General features: G+C 41.9%; 1 protein-coding gene across 1 annotated transcript; it reads left to right on the top strand.

The window, feature by feature from the left end:
- The first annotated feature begins 794 nt into the window (after nt 1-794).
- On the top strand, nt 795-17,557 carry fgf10a (fibroblast growth factor 10a). The gene is made up of 3 exons (XM_084572140.1): nt 795-2,156; nt 13,989-14,092; nt 16,936-17,557. The coding sequence occupies exons 1-3, from the start codon at nt 1,709-1,711 to the stop codon at nt 17,134-17,136; spliced, it is 753 nt and encodes a 250-aa protein (XP_084428266.1). The 5' UTR covers nt 795-1,708; the 3' UTR covers nt 17,137-17,557.
- Nucleotides 17,558-18,093: the final 536 nt, after the last annotated feature.

Raw genomic sequence — 18,093 nt, 5'->3', positions numbered from 1 at the left:
GGAAGATCTAATTTGTTTTTCACATATTTGGCTTCGTCATTTGGCTATAACTCATAAACTGGCCAAAGTTCGATTTGTCAGGAAAGACAAGACAGTCATATTCGGTCATTACATTGTTGATGCTTTGTTTCAAATTTAATATTAAAGAAATGTATGAAAAGGTATTAATTTAGTTCCATAAGTACAGAACTCATCAGGCCTCGTATTGAAATATTTTTGCAACCAATACCCAGCCCTGATAGGACAAAAACCCAAGGATGACGGACACGACAATGCTGCAAATGGAGAGAGGAAGAGATGAAGGGAGACTTTTCTTTCCATCTTTCTGACCTGCTCTGCTCAACTGCTGGGGTTTGGTCTGGAAATGGGAGGAGACAGAAGTGGGGGAGAGGGAGGGAAAGAGAAAACGGGGTGGGACAGACCACTGCATCCCACACCCCACTCTCCCGCACGCTCGCGCACACACACACACACATTTACATGTGCAGACACACACGCACACTCACACAAACGCACGCAGTTCTTCAAAGCCAAGTGGTTTTAATAGACATCCAATTACGCTAAGAGATGACATCTGGGGGAACTGCAGGAGATAAATAAGGTGAAAGGAAAGACAAGATTCAGTCACCTCAGAGAAACTCCAGATAACCAGGGAGAGCACTGCTGATAGAGATAGGAGAGAGGGAGAGGCAAAGGAAAGAGGGAGGGGGCCAAAGGAGAGAGAGCCACACACGGGAGGAAAGAGGAGAGGCAACGCACCGCTCCAGCATTCAGACTCTGAGAGGCAAGGACAGAGGACAGACAGGGAGCTCAGCTCACTGACAGACGCACAACGAGAGAAGGGGAAAAAGACGGGAGCTCGCGGGCTCAGTTACACACTCAAGTAACTTCAAACCAGCTCAGACAAAACAAGAGCAACAAAGACTGAAGAGAAGAAGAAAGTCGGGATTCTGTGACTATTTTTTTTTTTTGTGTGTTCTGCCTTGCGTGGATTTCTCTGGACATTTAATCAGAAGCAGCGTTAATCCATTTTTGGCTTCCTGTTTTTTTTATTTATTCACTTCGTACTAAGCACTTTGACATCTTTTATTTAACCACCTCTTACTGCATTCCTGTTATCCTCATCCCTGGACTGAAGGAGATAAATTGTCTGGGACACGTGCGTGTGTGTGGAGTGGGTTTTAGTAGCTTATATGAATGAACTGATAATGTGCGCTTGGATGTGAGAACGAGGGTGTACGTTTAAAACTTTAGGATTTTAAGCGTGTGTTTGTGTGAGCAACCGGGAGCAAAGAGCGGCAGTCTCGGGAGGAGAAGAGGGAGGTGAGAGGTCCTCGAGGAGAGCCCCCCCGTAGGTCTCGTTGTGAGGTGATCTGAGTTATGGATGTTGATGCATTCCTGTGGCACTTCTGAGGAATAAACAGCACCAGGAACTACAGCGGAGTCAGCCACAGGACGGCGGGCTCCACCATCACCACTGCCATTAATATTGCCGATAACTCTAAATCTGCTACCAAAAATCGGCCCGTCTGCAGCCATACTGTCTTCTCCCCAGGTTTTAACGCCTACAGTCCGGGCGAGGTTGTGGGTTCCCAGACAAAGGAGGTCGGTCAGGGGGGGTTTCTCCCACTCTTGCTCCCTCTCCCTGCACCCAGCTCAGCATGCCCCAGCCCCTGAGCACCTCCATAGCTCTCCCAGCTCCACTACCATGTGTAGATGGACAGTGACACAAGGTGCACCGGTCGCCTGGTTCTCCTCCTGCCCCCGCCGCAGAGCTCCTTCATTCCTCCTTTCCTTCACGTTGCTACTCCTGCTTCTCCTGCTCGGACCCTCCTCGTCCTCACCACTGTCCGCTTCATCCATAGACTCGGAAAAGAAGCAGAATGCACCGGGGGAGACTTCTCCTCACTTCTCCATCTCACATCCGTCACCTTCCTCATCACCCACGCCGCTTCACGCATCCTCCGCGAGGTTGCCACGGGCGACCAATGTGTCATCGTCGTCCGCGACGGTCGTCGGCCGTCACGTGCGGAGCAGCTACAAACATCTACAAGGAGATGTGCGCAGGAGGAAACTGTTCTCCTACCAGAAATTCTTCCTTCGCATCGATGGGGAAGGGAAGGTTAATGGCACCAAAAGCGAAGACGATCCATACAGTAAGTCTGACCCCCTTTTATCTTTTAATATGTTAGATTTAACCTCAGAAATAGAAACTTGGGAGAATTACAAATCGTTTTTTTAATACTTTCCCTAGATATTGAAGTTCCTGTATTACTTATGTGGCCTTGACAGTATCAAAAGAATCAGCTGTAACACAATTTACTTTCTTTTGGCTGAGACATTTAGCAGTAAAATGTGATCCAAGAGCAGCAAAAGGCCCCACTATCTCTCAGTGAAGATGCAATCGTAAAAGACGCACGCGTTATCTCTCACTCCATCTTGTGTGTTTACCTACGAAGACTGATGTTTCTTTTCTGGGCAACCGTGCAAATTAAGACAGGTGACTGGGCAAGAGAGCAAATAAAAAGAGCTGCGCGTTCCCAGTCTTTTCACCATGTGTAGAGGCAGGCACACTTGCCTGACTACAAAGAGTTCGGAAAGGCGAGCATGACACAAGAAGAGCAGAAGAGGAGAAAAAAAACAAAACAAGTAAGGCAGGCAGTTAAAAAAGAGAAATGATGCACTGGAATCAATTAGAAATTGCCCAGAGAAAGTTCTTCCTCTTTGAGGAAATATCTAAAACACAGCTATTACCAAAAACCCTGCGGACAGACACAAGTACGCTCCTTCCTTACTGCCATTGTGTTGCTGCTCTAATAGCAGTGGGCATATGCTAAGTATGAGGTTATACTGACTCAAATGTAAAGTAATAACCATGCAATTCCTGCTCCTTTTGCTGGTGCATTATGCGGGCTGAGAAGTATGATTTTAACCTTTATTTATCCTAAGAAGGGTCACTGAGCACACATGCTCGTTTGTCAGCGCCACTCAGCCTCACGTTCACACAGTTACACTCACTTTTTTGAGTGAGTCTTAGTTCTTATTTGTTCACTGCTCGGCACCAAGAAGCTCTGCTGGTACTTTTAAAGCACTTTTAAGTACCACAGCTGTGGTTTGTGATAAAGGAAAGTGTTTGATTGACTTAATCACGGGAAAATTCAATGCAAGTTGTAGTGCAATAAAATATCACTTAAGATGATTATGGCAAGTCGAACTGTACTTCAGTGACGATACAGTTTGCAAATCTCAACAAACATGTAGATATAAATGCTTTTAAGAATTTAAAGGCTCGTCAGAATCAGTTATGACTGATCCAGAACAGAAAATCAGCTGTTATCATTCTGTAGTCCACATCTTTATCTCCCAGTTAAACACATCTGGAAGTTCTCCAAGACTGCCACAGTCCTCTGGCTTGTGAGCAGCACAGAATAACTGCGCTGCCTGAGGCCGCATTGACAGTAGTTGTTGAGAGAGAGCAGAACATTACTTCCACATTTACCTGCCCAGAGTTTCCCTGCTTGTTCGCAGAATTAGATAGGCGACGTCTGAAGCGCGAGCTAATCACTTATAAAACAGGCTCTCGCTGCACAACGTCTACTGCATCTTTCTGATTCTGTCACAGCCTGACAAGATTGTGTGTCTGGGAATGTGATCTTTGTAAATAGGTCTTCAACACTCACACACCTTCATACACATGTCATAGGTTTGCATGCATCTGTCTGTGGTGCAGTACAAGCCTCTCCTGCTGAGCATGCACACACACACACACACACACGCTAGAGCACAGAGAGGCCAGTCTTGCACATGGCCTCCATATGGCAAAGCCCACTTTTATTAGGGCCAGGGCCAGTGTGAATATGTGTGTGTGCGCGTGTGTGTGTGTGTGTGTGTGTCACTCAGACACCAAGGCTCTGCCAGACATGGCTGAAGGAATTTCAATTAGCGTCTCTTCCTCCCTCCCCTTGCCTCTAACACACATATGCACATGTACACACACACACATGCGTGCACAGAAAAAGTTCAACCATTAGGGTGCAACGTGTCACTAACTATAATGGCATCGGGTCGTGGCATTAGAGGCACAATCCATCATTTTCAACACCTCTTGCCACTTGATTATGTTGGGAAATAGGTGAGAACTTTCCAGAGGGGGAAAAGAAATCTAAGTGTGACGACGTGGCTGCGTTGGCCACGCTGAGTGTTGGCAGCATCTTAAGTAAGCATGAATCTATATCTACCTGAGAGCAAGTGCAGATGTTGAACGTGTTTCAGATTAAGAGACGAGGGGCGAGTGATTTAGCTGCGATGAAATGATGATTAAATAATGCGTGTGTCTGCACATCATCAGGCCATACTGCACGTCCACACGCTTGTTCGCATATAGCATGCACGTAAGAGCGTTGTATACTCTCACCGTAATGCACAACCTCTGCTCGGAAATAAGCAAAGAACAAATTGTTCCCTTCAAACAAAACCAAACAGAACATAATTAAATCCTCGTCCTCTAACTGTGAACATGGATGTGGTTTTTGACATACAAGGCCCGTTTTTTTTTTATTTAGCATGACTGCTCCTCATCATGAGTGGATTTCCAGTGCGCATATCAAACTTTTGAGCACACTGTGTTTATTTTTAGATTTCTGATTATAACACTGTTCATACATATAGCGTGATAGTTATAGAGTCGATAGAACCAAAACAACCGCTTCAAAGCTACACGCAGACTTTTTTGGACAAATTAGTTCTTTGATGCATGTTTCTGGCCCAAGCTCATTAGAAACACATGGCTCTTTTGAGATAATTCAAAGACAGCTTGCAGGGTTTCTCTTGCATGTAACATACTATATCATAAAATCATGTAATAAATAACACTGTGCATTGAAGTTTGAGCTAACTCAGGTGTATATGTTGACCCAAGACCTTATTTGTCAAAAAGTAGGTCTTTTAGGAAAGCATTACATAAAAAAACTAGGGTGGGGAACTGCAGTGTTTATCATGCTCTAGTAGTCTGGTAATGTTCAGGAGGTCAGATTGCAAATGAGTGTCATTAGACAATGTCAGAGGTGATGAAGAAGTTTTAGCTCCAGCTCCGGGGTCGAGGCTCTCTTCCACTGCCGAGCATTTCTAATCATCTTGTCAAACTTGAGGTTGGTACATCCCTCAAGTTCTGAGGCATGTATTGTTAATTTATGCTCACCAGTGCATGTCTGTTTGTCTATTTGCGAGCGTGTGCTCAAAGCCCATCTATCCATCTCACCTCATAAGGCCTTCAAAACGAGGCGCTCCGGTCTCGGTTTGGAAATCTTGCGCGGCTGCCATGTGATTAGCATTGATCCTGCCAACTGACCATAAGCAACAAAAGTGTCCTTGTTTTCTTCCCGCCATGTTGACCACATCTTGTCACATCTTGGTTACAAACAAATCAATATAGCAATGAAACAAATGGACATGTGTTTGCAGTTGGACCGCAGACTTGTGCTCATCTGTAGCTCCATTACCATTGAATGGTGCCAACACGACTACAGTCGGAGCTTTGATTCTCACTGTGGCCACCCGGATTGTGAAAGCTACCACACACACTTACTAACATTAATCAGACATTGATCAGCGACATGGATGACGCTAACAAACCACAATTCACGGAGAGTCTAATACACTGAACATTATTCTGATTTAGTGCAGGTTTTCCGTGTCCAGGCTAATTACACAGGCCTTCCCCCCTCTGGTTTGACCTCTAACTATTGACCCAAGTCAGGAAGCTTTGTTAGTGGAAAGGTCAGCGCTACACAAAGGGCATCGCTTTTGGCTCTTCTGTTATTCTGCTGTTGTTAGTGTTGTGCAGCTGAGGGGTCGCAACTTGAACATTCACAAGTTTGCGAGACTAATTTGCAATGAGTGATGTGTGTGTCGACAAAAATGTGGGTTTAGAAGACAAAAAAAAAAAAAACCCGGTGCTGTAATGACGTTCCAGGCTCCCAGTACAAATCAACATCTTTCAAGACAATTTCAGGAGTCCAGACAAATAAGCCAGACTGTGCACAATAATTGAAGGAAATCACAACCAGTTCTTGAAAATTCCTGTTCAGATTATTTACTGAACAGGCAGTTTTTTTCACTACTTTTGGGACAATTTCACTCAAAATTGAGTGAAATTGAATTTTTGTAGTTACACAAAAAAGCAAAACGTATCAATAAATACCTCAGTCTCTTTCATTCACTTTCTCTTTTAGTAAATACAGACAGATTTTGACTTTCTTTAAAACTACAACAGTTTATCCTTGTCCTCTGTCTCATAAACCTCCAGTGACTCAGCAATGCTGACACAAAACAAAGGTGCAGCAAGCGCTCCTGCATTTTTTAATCTTTATCTTGAAATCAGTCCCAGGTTTTTTCCTTTTCTGTTTTTGGATGTCCCTATTTTGCCGCAAGTCTCCCCGTTTCGCTGCTTGATGAGCGAGTTTAGGTTTCTCGTGGGAAAAGGTAACAGTGTGGCCCATAAAAGAGAGTTATGAGGAGGTGCTGGATGCAGTAGAGGTTAGTGTCAGCGTTGCTTTTCATTTAAAGTTACTCTGACATCTTCATGGACTCCTCTCTCCAGCAGCCATAAATAAAAGGGCCGTGCAAACGTCACTGCAGGAGCTTGTTCAGGAAATACTGAATCGAGCGCTCTTAAAGCCAAGCGTTTACCATCAACAATTACATTCAGCTGTACTCTGAATGTACACAATAAACATATACTGCCTGCACACTTCTATACTTTTACTCCCTACTATTGACCTTCCCTCCGACTTCACTAACTTTAACGTTGCTCATGGGAGAAACAAACAGAACATTATTAAGAGAGCTAATGCTTGGTTGTAAACTAAAATAATGGAAAACCATTTAAGGTAATGAGTGATGATAACTTTGTCAAAACTCTTCACTTACTCAAACTGTCAGATCCTGAAGGAAACAATCTCCATGTATAAACAAGCAAGATCAATGAAATCATTTTGGTCCCTGCGTTATGTCGTTCAAATGAGGCAGGAGTCTGGATCAAAGTCAGTTCTGAATCATGACTCCTTTAACTGTAAGCTGTCGATGCCCTGTAGAAACATTACATTATACTTATTGTCTTAAATAACAGCAGTGTTACTGTAGCCGATAGATGGCTTTGTCTTGTACCTTGTGAAATTATTAAGTGGATAATGATATTAAATCAAAGCACTGATAATTTTGGCAACTAACAAAGCAGTTGTTACATAATAAAATCTCTGGCCTGTATTATTGCAAGAGGTGCAGATGTTTAGCGTCATTCATGAATGGTCTAAATGTTATTGTGAATAACTATAGTTATAAAACGATAGTTCTTGTATGTAAAACAACATCAGTTTCTGAAACGTTTGGCTCCCATAGCTGCCATTGATCTCCATTGACCTTTTCTACTGACCAAAAGTTGAACTATTTAGGCAATTTAAAATGTGTTGCAATTTTAAAAATCACATCATGTAGCTGTAATAAAAAAAAAAAAAAACATAGCGACTACTATCTCTGCAATCTACAAGGATCTCCTTCTGGCCAACGCACAGTTCAGTGTGAAAGTCAAGATGTGCAGGTGACCTTTAACCTCATTACTACTCACACAGGGTCATTTTTGGAGCATGTGTGTGGATGTTTCAAAAAAAATGCTGACTCACACGCCTCTGCATTTAATAAAAGCCTCCCATCAAGATATCAGTAAGGATATTTCTTCAGTTTTAAAGAGCTGTTTTTCCACCGAGTGTTGTTGCCAAGCATCACTGAAGACAATGACAGGATCTGTCTCATTTTTCCATCACTGTTTACATACTTCCTGTCATCAGCGCTTGATATTTTCCCCATAAATTCACTCCCTTGTCGATTAATGTGTCAGCTACAACGAGACTGAAATAAGAGCCAGATTTCTGCAGGCAGACTGAGGCAGTGCCGCCACAAACTCAACCAGTCAGGCACCACCTTAAACAAAAGTCTTTCAGCTGCAAATCATGTTTTCTGTAAGATCTTCTGATACTTTGGTGCGTTTTAGCTCTCTGTAGAGAAAAAAATGCTAACACGAAGAGTTGGTTATTGTCCGCAAAGACTCTTAAGTTTGACATCTCTGCGTTGATGGACGGCCCCTTTCATTGGGTATGTTATGTGGAGGATTCCTTTAGGGTGCAAGCATAGATGGAAAAACATATAAAAGAACGGGAGGTTAGCTCGAAGTAATTCAAACATGTTACCCATTCAGCACAGCTCATTTCGGTGATGTCCTAACAGCAGCCCAACAGTCTAAATAACAAATTACTGCAAAGTTCACTTTGGGATAAACAGTGATGGGAACTTGTTAGCATCATTTACATAACGGGAAATTGCACTATTCGGCACGTCAGCAACACACTCATCTCAGTAGATCTTTAACCAAAACTAGTACTTATTTCACTACAGACACAAATAGATCAGAGGAAAAATTTCAAGGGAAGCTAAAATCAATCCAAAACGTAAAGTCAGATTAGAAAAATACAATTCAGTCCGATCTAGAAGCTTTTCAGGCGTTGTCCTTCTCGTCGTAGTACTCTAAGCGGTCCATTAAACTCTCACACTTTCTTAGAGATAAAACGATTAGCCATCTGATTTAGTTGATTAATGAACTTACGGTATGAGACATAAGAATGATATCCATTCCACTCATGACCTTGAATGGATATCTAAATCAAAGCTCGGACAGAAATATTTAATTGTTTGCTTCCAACTCCTAAAATGTGAGGAGTTTTGTTCTTTTCTTTGTCACATTGAGCTTTGGAAATTAAAATTTTCTTTTTTTTAACATCTTCAACATCAAGCAAATAAAGTGTACTAAATTATACTTTACATTTTTTTCTCTGTGCCGGCAACTATGCTGAAAAATGCACCCGAAGCTTAATACTGAAAGTGTCATTTTGGTGTTAGGCCGGTGCCTGTGAACAGGCTGAATTAATGGCCAGTAAAGCAGTGGGAGGTGAAGAAAAGCATCTGTGACAGATAACATCCAGGGCTGCTGCCATACAGAGACCACGTGCTTTAGGAAAAGCCCCCAACCAAATACACACACACCTCATGTTCCTGCTCTCCTCCATGCTCACCCCTAACCCTGCTACGCACACAAACACACACACACTGCATGAAATGGAGTCATCAAAGGTAGAGCAGAGAGCTACGAGTCGAGTCCACAGAGGCATCTGGACAGTCTGGCTGTTTGAACAGAGCAGTAAGGAATGCCGGATAATTACTCTATGTGCGCGTGTTCAACATTAACGAATGTGCAGGGAGACACAAAGAAAGTGAAAGCGGCGAAACTGAGAGAGAATGTGACAAACTAAATAATGTTTGTGCATGTCCGTGCATAATATTTGTGGTGTAAAATAACAAGATTTCTAAAGCTGAAAGTCCATCGGTGACAAGTCAAGCCACAACAGTTGGGCAACATCGCTCTGGCAGCTGAACTGTAAATGAAAAATGTGTGAAATGCAGACAACCGTCGCGGCGCTTTACCCGAAAACATAACTCCTGTGAAATGTTTTGACAGAAACTCACAGCTTGGGCACTTTATCGGATTACAAAGGCAACAATGTTAAAGGAATCACAGTTTCTCAGGTGGTTAGATTTAATCTATTTCTCCTCTCAATCAAAATCACCATTAACATCTCTGCGAATTTCTTCTGGTTTCCTCCCAGCTGCTCTTGAATGTCTGTGACATAACTTAACTTGCCGTGATCTCAAATTCCTTGGGTACTAATGATGAGCCGCACCAACGAAAGTTAGTGCTATCTGTCTGTTGGTGTTTTAAAGAAAGCGATTTCACTCAGAATGATCTGGGTTTGGTTTTCTTTTCGTGTTGAAATCACAAACACGTTCGACAGTGCTCAGTTATGCGAGTGTTCCTGTCAAGAGAGGAAATAAAACCATTATGGGAGCAACAATAAGCTAAATAATACAGCGAGTCCAGGTCAAAACAGAACATTCGCACTGATGAAGACAACACGCACAGCGGCCAAACCCCATTATCTCTTTAATTCGACTTATAACCTAGAAGTTGTATCTCCACAAAATAAATTTTGACTAAAATAAATAAATAAAATCAGTTTACCAAAATTGTATTTGTAGAAAAATTTTGCCAGAACAAGTCCTCTGTTTTCTCAAACGCATCTGCCAAGCGAGCTTTGATGTGGCCACTTAGCACAGGATGATACTGTTGTCAACCACGTCAGTCTAAACCAATAAAATACATAAAAAACAGCCGTTTCTACTCCAACCAAACATCTTCACCAGCTCTCGACAAGCAATGTTCCCAGTCGAGAGATGTTTGTTCTTTCTCAGACTTCATAAAGAGCAGGAAATATTCAACTTGACTCGAAATGCAAATTGTTTAATCCTTTTAAAAACCGTGTGTGGCCTCAATCCTGTAGCCACTAAAATAAATGTACTGTATGCCCTAATAGATCAGAGTAGTTTCATATTTTTAATTCATATCTGATTTAAGCACTTTGGTGGTCCTTTTTTTTTTTTTTCTCTTTGAATTCCTCTATTCCATTGTATCTTTTTTTCCCTTCCCCTTTTGAGTCTTCGGTGGTTACACGGACGTAAACTCTCATGTCACAGTGAATACAAGACATCGTCTGTCACTCTAGTGCTTGCCTCAAAGAGAAAAAGGATCTCAGTGTTTTGTCCGAAACTCGTGGAAATCTGTTATTAAATCTTAAAAGTTGTTGTTTTTGCATTATCATTTTTTTGGTTGTTGTTGCATGTTTTTGTTTCACGGACGTTAAATTTGTATACGACGTCCAAAAACAGCGAGAGAATTAGTGCCTGCAGGAAAAACACTGGGAGTGCAGGGGTTCGTCCAAATATCTGAGTATTGGACGTAGAATAAAAGAACCCAAACCAGTTCCATTCCTCTCACAACGGGGAGTTCATGACACAAACTAGTCCACAAGTGACAATATTTCACAATACAGAGCGAGACCTCTCCAGGCTGTGGGCCCGCAGCAGACCCACTCACAGCTGGTCACCGTGTCGAGGTCACAAAGTGAACAACCGCAGTATAATCTTCAAAAAAAGCCCCTGGATAAACAGTGGAAACATTTTCACAACCTCCCTTAACCTTTAGGTTCAGTTGGAGTCTCCCTGACCATGTTTCCAAGGGGGCCAGACAGGGGTCGACGGGAGGTCTGCGCAAGTGTGTGTCCGTGTGTGTGCGTTTGTGAGGCTTTTAATATACGTATATGACTGAGCTGATCTTCCTGAGCGATGATTGTGTTACTAAAGTCAGAATCTACACAACAGTCTGGGACGAGGAAACAAACGTTCGTCGCCACAGACTGACGCGTACGTTATTGTGTTTTCTAAATTGTTTTCCACCGCTTTGTTTGAAGTTTGACTGGCGCTCTTTCGATTTCACCATTTCACTTTCTTCTTCCGCAGCGGTTTCGTGACAGTTTACTGGAGAATTAGCACAAATTGCTGTTCAAATTCAAATACTTGGTTAATGATGATGGACGGAAATATCCATGAAATGTGTGCTAGATCACGCTGAAAACTGGAAATGTGGATTTGACATGACAAGCATAAACTCAACCAACACCAAAAATCACAATCAGCTGATACTATTACCATAAAAATCAAACACTACAGCTTTGACCCGAGACACAGTGGAGCTAAAAAAGATTTGGCTAGAAAACCCATTAAACATCGTAATGGTCTTTACGAAGTGGTTAATGAACAGTTTCTCTCTTGTTTAAAGGCCAGGTTTTGTTTATTTGAACTTCTCCCGTCAGTGTTACGGCTTGGGTTTGACTGGCAAAGACCGTTTTGGCTTGCCGTCACGAAATTCATAGTGTTGCCCTGTTACACACAGGTGTTTGCCCTGGTGGTAGTTCCTTAAAAAATGTTGATAGCGGCAAATGTCCATGCCGTTTAAATTAAGTAAACCCTGTGCTATTTGTGCTTTCAGCGTTGGATCATAAAACTTAATAACATAAATTCATAGTAAAGATGTCGGGCTCAGATCCAGGTGGCATGGGGAGGGGAAAAAATGAGAAAGGAGAAATATACATAAACAACCTCAAGACACAAATAAGATGAGGTGTTGAATTAGAGAGTAGAATAATGTAATAAAGTTTTGAAGGTAAGAACTAGAAGAGGCTGAAGCTTACTGCGGAGTGTTCATCGCAAAAACCGAACGTGTGTGTCTGTTACACAAGCTCAGGTCCTGTTTTTCTCCCTTTCCTTGCCATAAACTGTGCTGCTGCAATCCAAGCCTTTTGTTGCAGCCAGGCTTTTTAACTCGCAAAGGGGCTGCTTCTGGTAACTGGTAAAGGGGCCATAAAAAAGCCCCGTGCTTTTGGTTTTTGACAAACCACATCAAACAGGAGGAGGGAAAAGGGTTTGAACAGGTGGACCGGCCTTTAGCGCAGATTTTTTTATTTTTTTTTTTATGCCTCACAGCTTAGAAATGTCAGCTGTGGAGCAGCGAGATGGAACATTTTGAACCTGATAGATCAGTGTTGTGTTGCGGTACACGTCTGGGTGAGTAATGGACTTAACATAGCATGCCAGCATGATGCACCAGGAGCGACGAGAAATCTTGTTTAAGTTTGGAAGTTTTAGGATGCCTTATTGACCAAAATGAGAGTACTGCGGAGATAGATAAATGCTTCAGCCAAGTACAAACAAGTGCAAACAGACACATGGCCAAAAACAATAAAAAAGAAGCAACGTAAACATGCACACAAGAGAAGACTGTCACTGCAGAACATCAAGTCAATTTTTATGCACTTCTTCGCCTCCAAATGGAAAACAGTCTGCCGCTGCTATTTGCAAAGTAATAGCATTTAAGAAATGCTGGGAGACGACAGTGACACATACTGTGGTTTTCAAGTAATACACATGTAAATGCAGACAGAGAAAAGCTCTTAAAATGTCATCCTCTTAATTCGGGCTATGAGAGAAACACACCAGGGCTGCAGGACGTTGCAAATCTCGAAAGAGGAGGGATGAGAGCAGGGAAAGCAGAAGGCGGTAAAAAGACAAATATTATTCATATAAGAGGACAAATTGAGGGGTTCTGCTTCTCCTATTAGTGGCAATTCAAATTTGTGAAATAGACCTCTGACATAGACCACCTCTGTCTCTTACTCTGTCCTTCTAACTATTCCTGCAAAAGGGCTTCACTTTCTACCGGCCCCTTCAGCTAATCCTCTCAAACCCCTGATAGTTTTATGGCTTGGTGTAACTGACTTAAGGATGAGAGAAGAAAGGGCCGGCGACCACAGCTTAAACCAGTAATTGGTTCAGGCTTGAAAAACGATACGGACGCCTTGACCTCTTGCCAGCCTGGCAGCCAGAAAGCCTCTCTCCGTTCTGTCCGTGTGCCTGCCTGTGCTCCCCTGGTCAGAAAAACAAACACAGAATGCAGAAATGTTTTTTTCCTGGCTTACACCTCGGTCCCAGGGCATGCAGCCCACAAGCAAACCAGCAAATGAGCAGGGGGCAAGAGGCCGGCCTGAGGTCTGTCACATAGTGAAGAAGAAAAAAAAAAAGAGGTACACGAGACTGGGCTTCACTTGTGAGGAAGAAATGAAGATAATTCGAGTTTTTCTTAGTTTTCATGATCTATAACATTATAGTAGCCTGGTGAGAAATTTAAATCCAAACATTTAACATTTCAAGCTAATATTACTTCTGCATAATGCCAACTACGGTCTGTTAGTCAGTGTCAAAGCAATTTAATTGAGTCATTTCCTCATTACACTTGTTGGTTCTTCTAGGAAAAAGAAATTTCTGCTTGCAGAGTCATAAGCAAATCAAAGAGGTCTGAAAAACTCTCAAGGGGCCTTATTTTTCTTCTATAAATAGTCTCTGCAGGATCTAATATCAGCTAAATAAAATGTAACACTATCTGAGGAAGTGAACCATACAAAGGTTTGACATATTTTGTCTCTCTGTCCCCACAGTTATTCTGGAGATCAAATCAGTGGATGTGGGAGTGGTGGCCATCAGGGGCCTCAGCAGCAACCACTACCTGGCAATCAGCAAGAAAGGAGATCTATACGGAGCGGTGAGTAACACTCTGTCTTTCTCAGTGACCTGTCTGTCCCTTTTTATTTAACGTATCTGACCTAAATTCCACGGGTAATTGTGTCAAAACAAGTGAACGAAGATTATTTTTCCATTTAAAGTGGCGACTCTGTGGGTTTGAAGTTTCTTGAAGGCTTTATAAAAACAATGGACAGGGCTGCAAGACGCACTATTCCAGAAATAGGAACCATAGCTGATCAATGCGAGCTCTCCTCTCTGCTACCTACCGCTCCTCTCCGCTCCTCTCCGCTCCATTCACAAACAGGGAACACAATCCTTCAGTTTCTCCATTCTGCTCCACTCCCTCTGGGGAGAACAGCCCTCGTTTCATCTGTTTTCTCTCACTCTCTCCCTCCTTTTCTTCATCTCACTCTCTCTCTCTCCCTCCCTTTTCCCCTTCTTTTCCTTACTTTGAAAGACCCAATTTTGAGCATGTCTCTCCGGAGTCACACCGCAGATGAAATGACACACGGTGGACGAGAAAGAAAAAGAGGCATTTTGTTGCATGGCCTGAAACTGAATTCCCATGACGTCTTCTGCTCGGCGCAACCGAAGCCATGGTAGCGCGGTGGAGAAGGGCTGAGGCTCAATTACACTTGATGGGTTTACACAGTGACTTCTTTATCCACTAGTAATCAATTGAAATCATTGTTTCATCATGACGCTTTAAGATTAAGACGGAAGTTATGATTGCCTTTAACTTTTACCATTTGTACCAGGGACTTTATCAGCAACGAAGGAAAGAAGACATGATCTAACCAGTCATTTAGTAAAATAGTACTAGAATTATTATTGCTCCCAATTAACCCAATTAGATTTTACTTGAAAGGTAGCCAGCACATCCACAGGCACAGTTGTATATCCATGACCCTTACTCTAATGGTCGCACCTAACCTAAAACATGTCTTCACCTTAAAGTTGAATGATTTACGCTATGTGGTCTTACCTGTCCTCATATAAAAGACCTGCTCTCATAATTTGACTTTTAGAACAGATCCACATCCCCACAAAATTACAAATACCTGGACCCCACATATACACACACACATATGTTTGGGTCGCACCAAGCAGCACTGTAAGTTAAAAAAGCTGCACAGTGTTCATAAAATATTCTCATTTTGCTTTGGGAACATTCAGTTTTACTCCTGGAACCAATTTGAACAGCTGTGGCCAGATACAGGGAGAGAGAGAGAGCGACACGCACACACACACACTAAGCATATGTGTGTTTGTGCGTGGGGCATGTACATTTTTTCTTTTTACGAATATCAACTGCATCCTGTTAAACTGGCTGTTTAAGTGACGTTCGCCCTAAGCGCAAGGGCAGCTTCCAGTAAACCGACAAATGTTTCTTTCCTTTCTCAGATCATTTTCTCTTCATTTACCAGTGGGTGGTCACGGCGGTAAAGCAAGCCACAAACATAGTGTCACGATGCTCTTTGGTGGCTGCGAGCTTAAACCTTTAAAATGTCACATGTTATGCTAACCCCTCTGCCCATTCACCACCCCCCCCCCCCAGCCCACTGACACACAAACAGCGCTGAAAACAATTCTCATTTTATGTGCGCTTTTTTTTACAATTGGGCTTGATTACACTGGGGATTGCTCTTAAGCAACGGATGACCATTTGTTGATCCACAAGTATCAGCCTGTTATTGCTCTGCTCTGACAAGACCCTTAAGAGTAACTTAAACTTTAGCTGGCATGAGCATAACAAAAAAAAGCTATAAAAGAGCAACAATGAAAGTCTGAGCTTAGGAATTAGTTGCAAACTTAACTTTGTAAAGGGACAAAAAAATTGAGCATGAGAATTTAACATTTCCCATGCAGCAACTTAGAGCATAACATTAATGGAAAGGCTGGCGTGTCTATATGTGCAGAAACAAAACTGCTTACAACTTTCAAATACACTGGATAGGAGTGTTGCAGTACTAGCCATTACAATCTGCTCTTGGGAGTCTTCACTTCAATTCTCGTCTGAAAAGCAACAGATGCTGAACCAACATGGAGTCAGTGAACATCAACCAACAATCAGACTAAACTTGGTGTAATACACAACTGGGCTCGTTCTTGTATATATTTTTTTCAAATTCGTTATTGTTTTTTGTATATATTCCTGTCAAATTCCGCGCTACTGTGACAAGGAAATTTCCCATACGTAGGATAAATAAACGTCTTATGTAATGGTCCAAATACTGGCGCTGTGGTCTCTTTGTTTTGAGGTCGGAAAGCCGGTGGATCTTCATTGTTTAGATGCTCCTGCACAGCGTCGGTGCCGCGGTGGTACACAGTTCTATTTCTCCAAAGTGTGCATTTTATTAGGTCTTTGTTTAAATGGCTCCCACACTTCTGACAAATAGGATCAGGCTTTTTCAGCACTCCTGGCAGAGAGAGACACTATCACTGCAGAAGAACGTAAACATTGTCAAGCGTCAAAGCTTTTCACACAGGATTGATGGGTTGTTGCAGCCCTGGATGAAAATTATTTGAAGAAAACAAATTTATTCAGTTTAAAACCAGACAAAGACAAACAATCACTGGGAAGGTAGAATTAGAAGATGTTTGGCTTTTTTGCACGAAAAGTGACTTTATCCGAATTGTTATGGAATAATTCTCCGCCTAGGAATTAATCAACAAACCGGGCTATTTACTTCAGCCACATGTACGTTCACTGTGTCACAGCCTAAAGTAGAGGTGGACTCATCAGAGTAGAAACAACCCCAGCACAAACATTAAATGTGATCTTTAATCTTTTGTATGCTGTACACAGTATATTCAGTTCATTTTTCCATTCATCACATCACTCTATATTCTCCTCCACAGGAGAAGTTTGGTCCAGACTGCCGTCTAATTGAACGCATCGAGGAGAACAAGTACAACACCTACGCTTCAGCTGAATGGCGCAACAAGAAGAGGCACATGTTTGTTGGACTGAACTCCAACGGGAAGCCAATGAAGGGAAAGAAGACGCGGAGGAAAAACACAGCCACTCACTTCCTGCCCCTTGTGGTACAACCACGATGACTTGACATATCAGCCAAGGGAGAGCTCTGCAGACTGCAGGGTACTGGACATTTTTGGAGTTACAGCGATGGAGCTACATTGGACAGATCTGAATCTGATCTGTATGATGCACTGAGGAGGAAAAGGAAGGAAACCTATAGACATTTGATATCTGTTGGAAAAAGACATTTCTATTTTTAAAGAAAGAAATAAGATATATCGGTATACAATGTATATATTATTTTCAGTTTTAAGTTATAAAGAACACTGGCACAGTAAAAACATGGAAAGAAATGACTTCTGTGCCAAATGTGATTTAGTAACTCACATTTCTAGATTTGTGTACATGTGAAAAGTGTGATTGGGGGGGGAACCAAAGTGATCAAGGACAGCAGATGTAAGGAAACAGAGGAGAGTAGAGGAAGTATTACTAGAACCCCGACTGATAGAGGAAGAGAAGACAAGAAAAGCAGGAAAGAAAAAGGTTGCAGAGAGCCGAGAAAGCACCGACACAGCGACAAGTCTAACACTATCATGTTTTTTTTTTTCTTTGAATTTATTTATTTTGTGTAATATTTAACAAAAAATGAACAAAAACACAAAAAAGACAAGTTTTTGTCTTTTTTTTACCATTTATGCTTCTCTTTTTGAATATTAATCATTTAAGCCTGAATAAATATAAAGAATATATTTGTCTTTAACTTGTTGAGTTTGATTCTTTTTAAAATACATTCACAGTTCACTTATCGCTTCGTCTTTTTCCACAGCAAAGACATTATAGAAACTAATAAATAAATAAATACATCAATAAAACATTCAAGGAAATTATTCAATGAACTGAACCACGGGATGAATTTAATATTAACCCTCCAAAAGCTGGGAATTGAAAGATAGAAGATGAAGTGACTAGTTCTATGCAAATAATGATATCAGGTTACATTAAAACATAGAGTTTCTCAAGACTTTTCACTTATGATT

Source organism: Chelon labrosus (genome assembly GCF_963514085.1).
Source record: "Chelon labrosus genome assembly, chromosome: 22".
NCBI lineage: Eukaryota > Metazoa > Chordata > Actinopteri > Mugiliformes > Mugilidae > Chelon > Chelon labrosus.
This window is presented reverse-complemented; position numbering and strand designations above follow the sequence as displayed.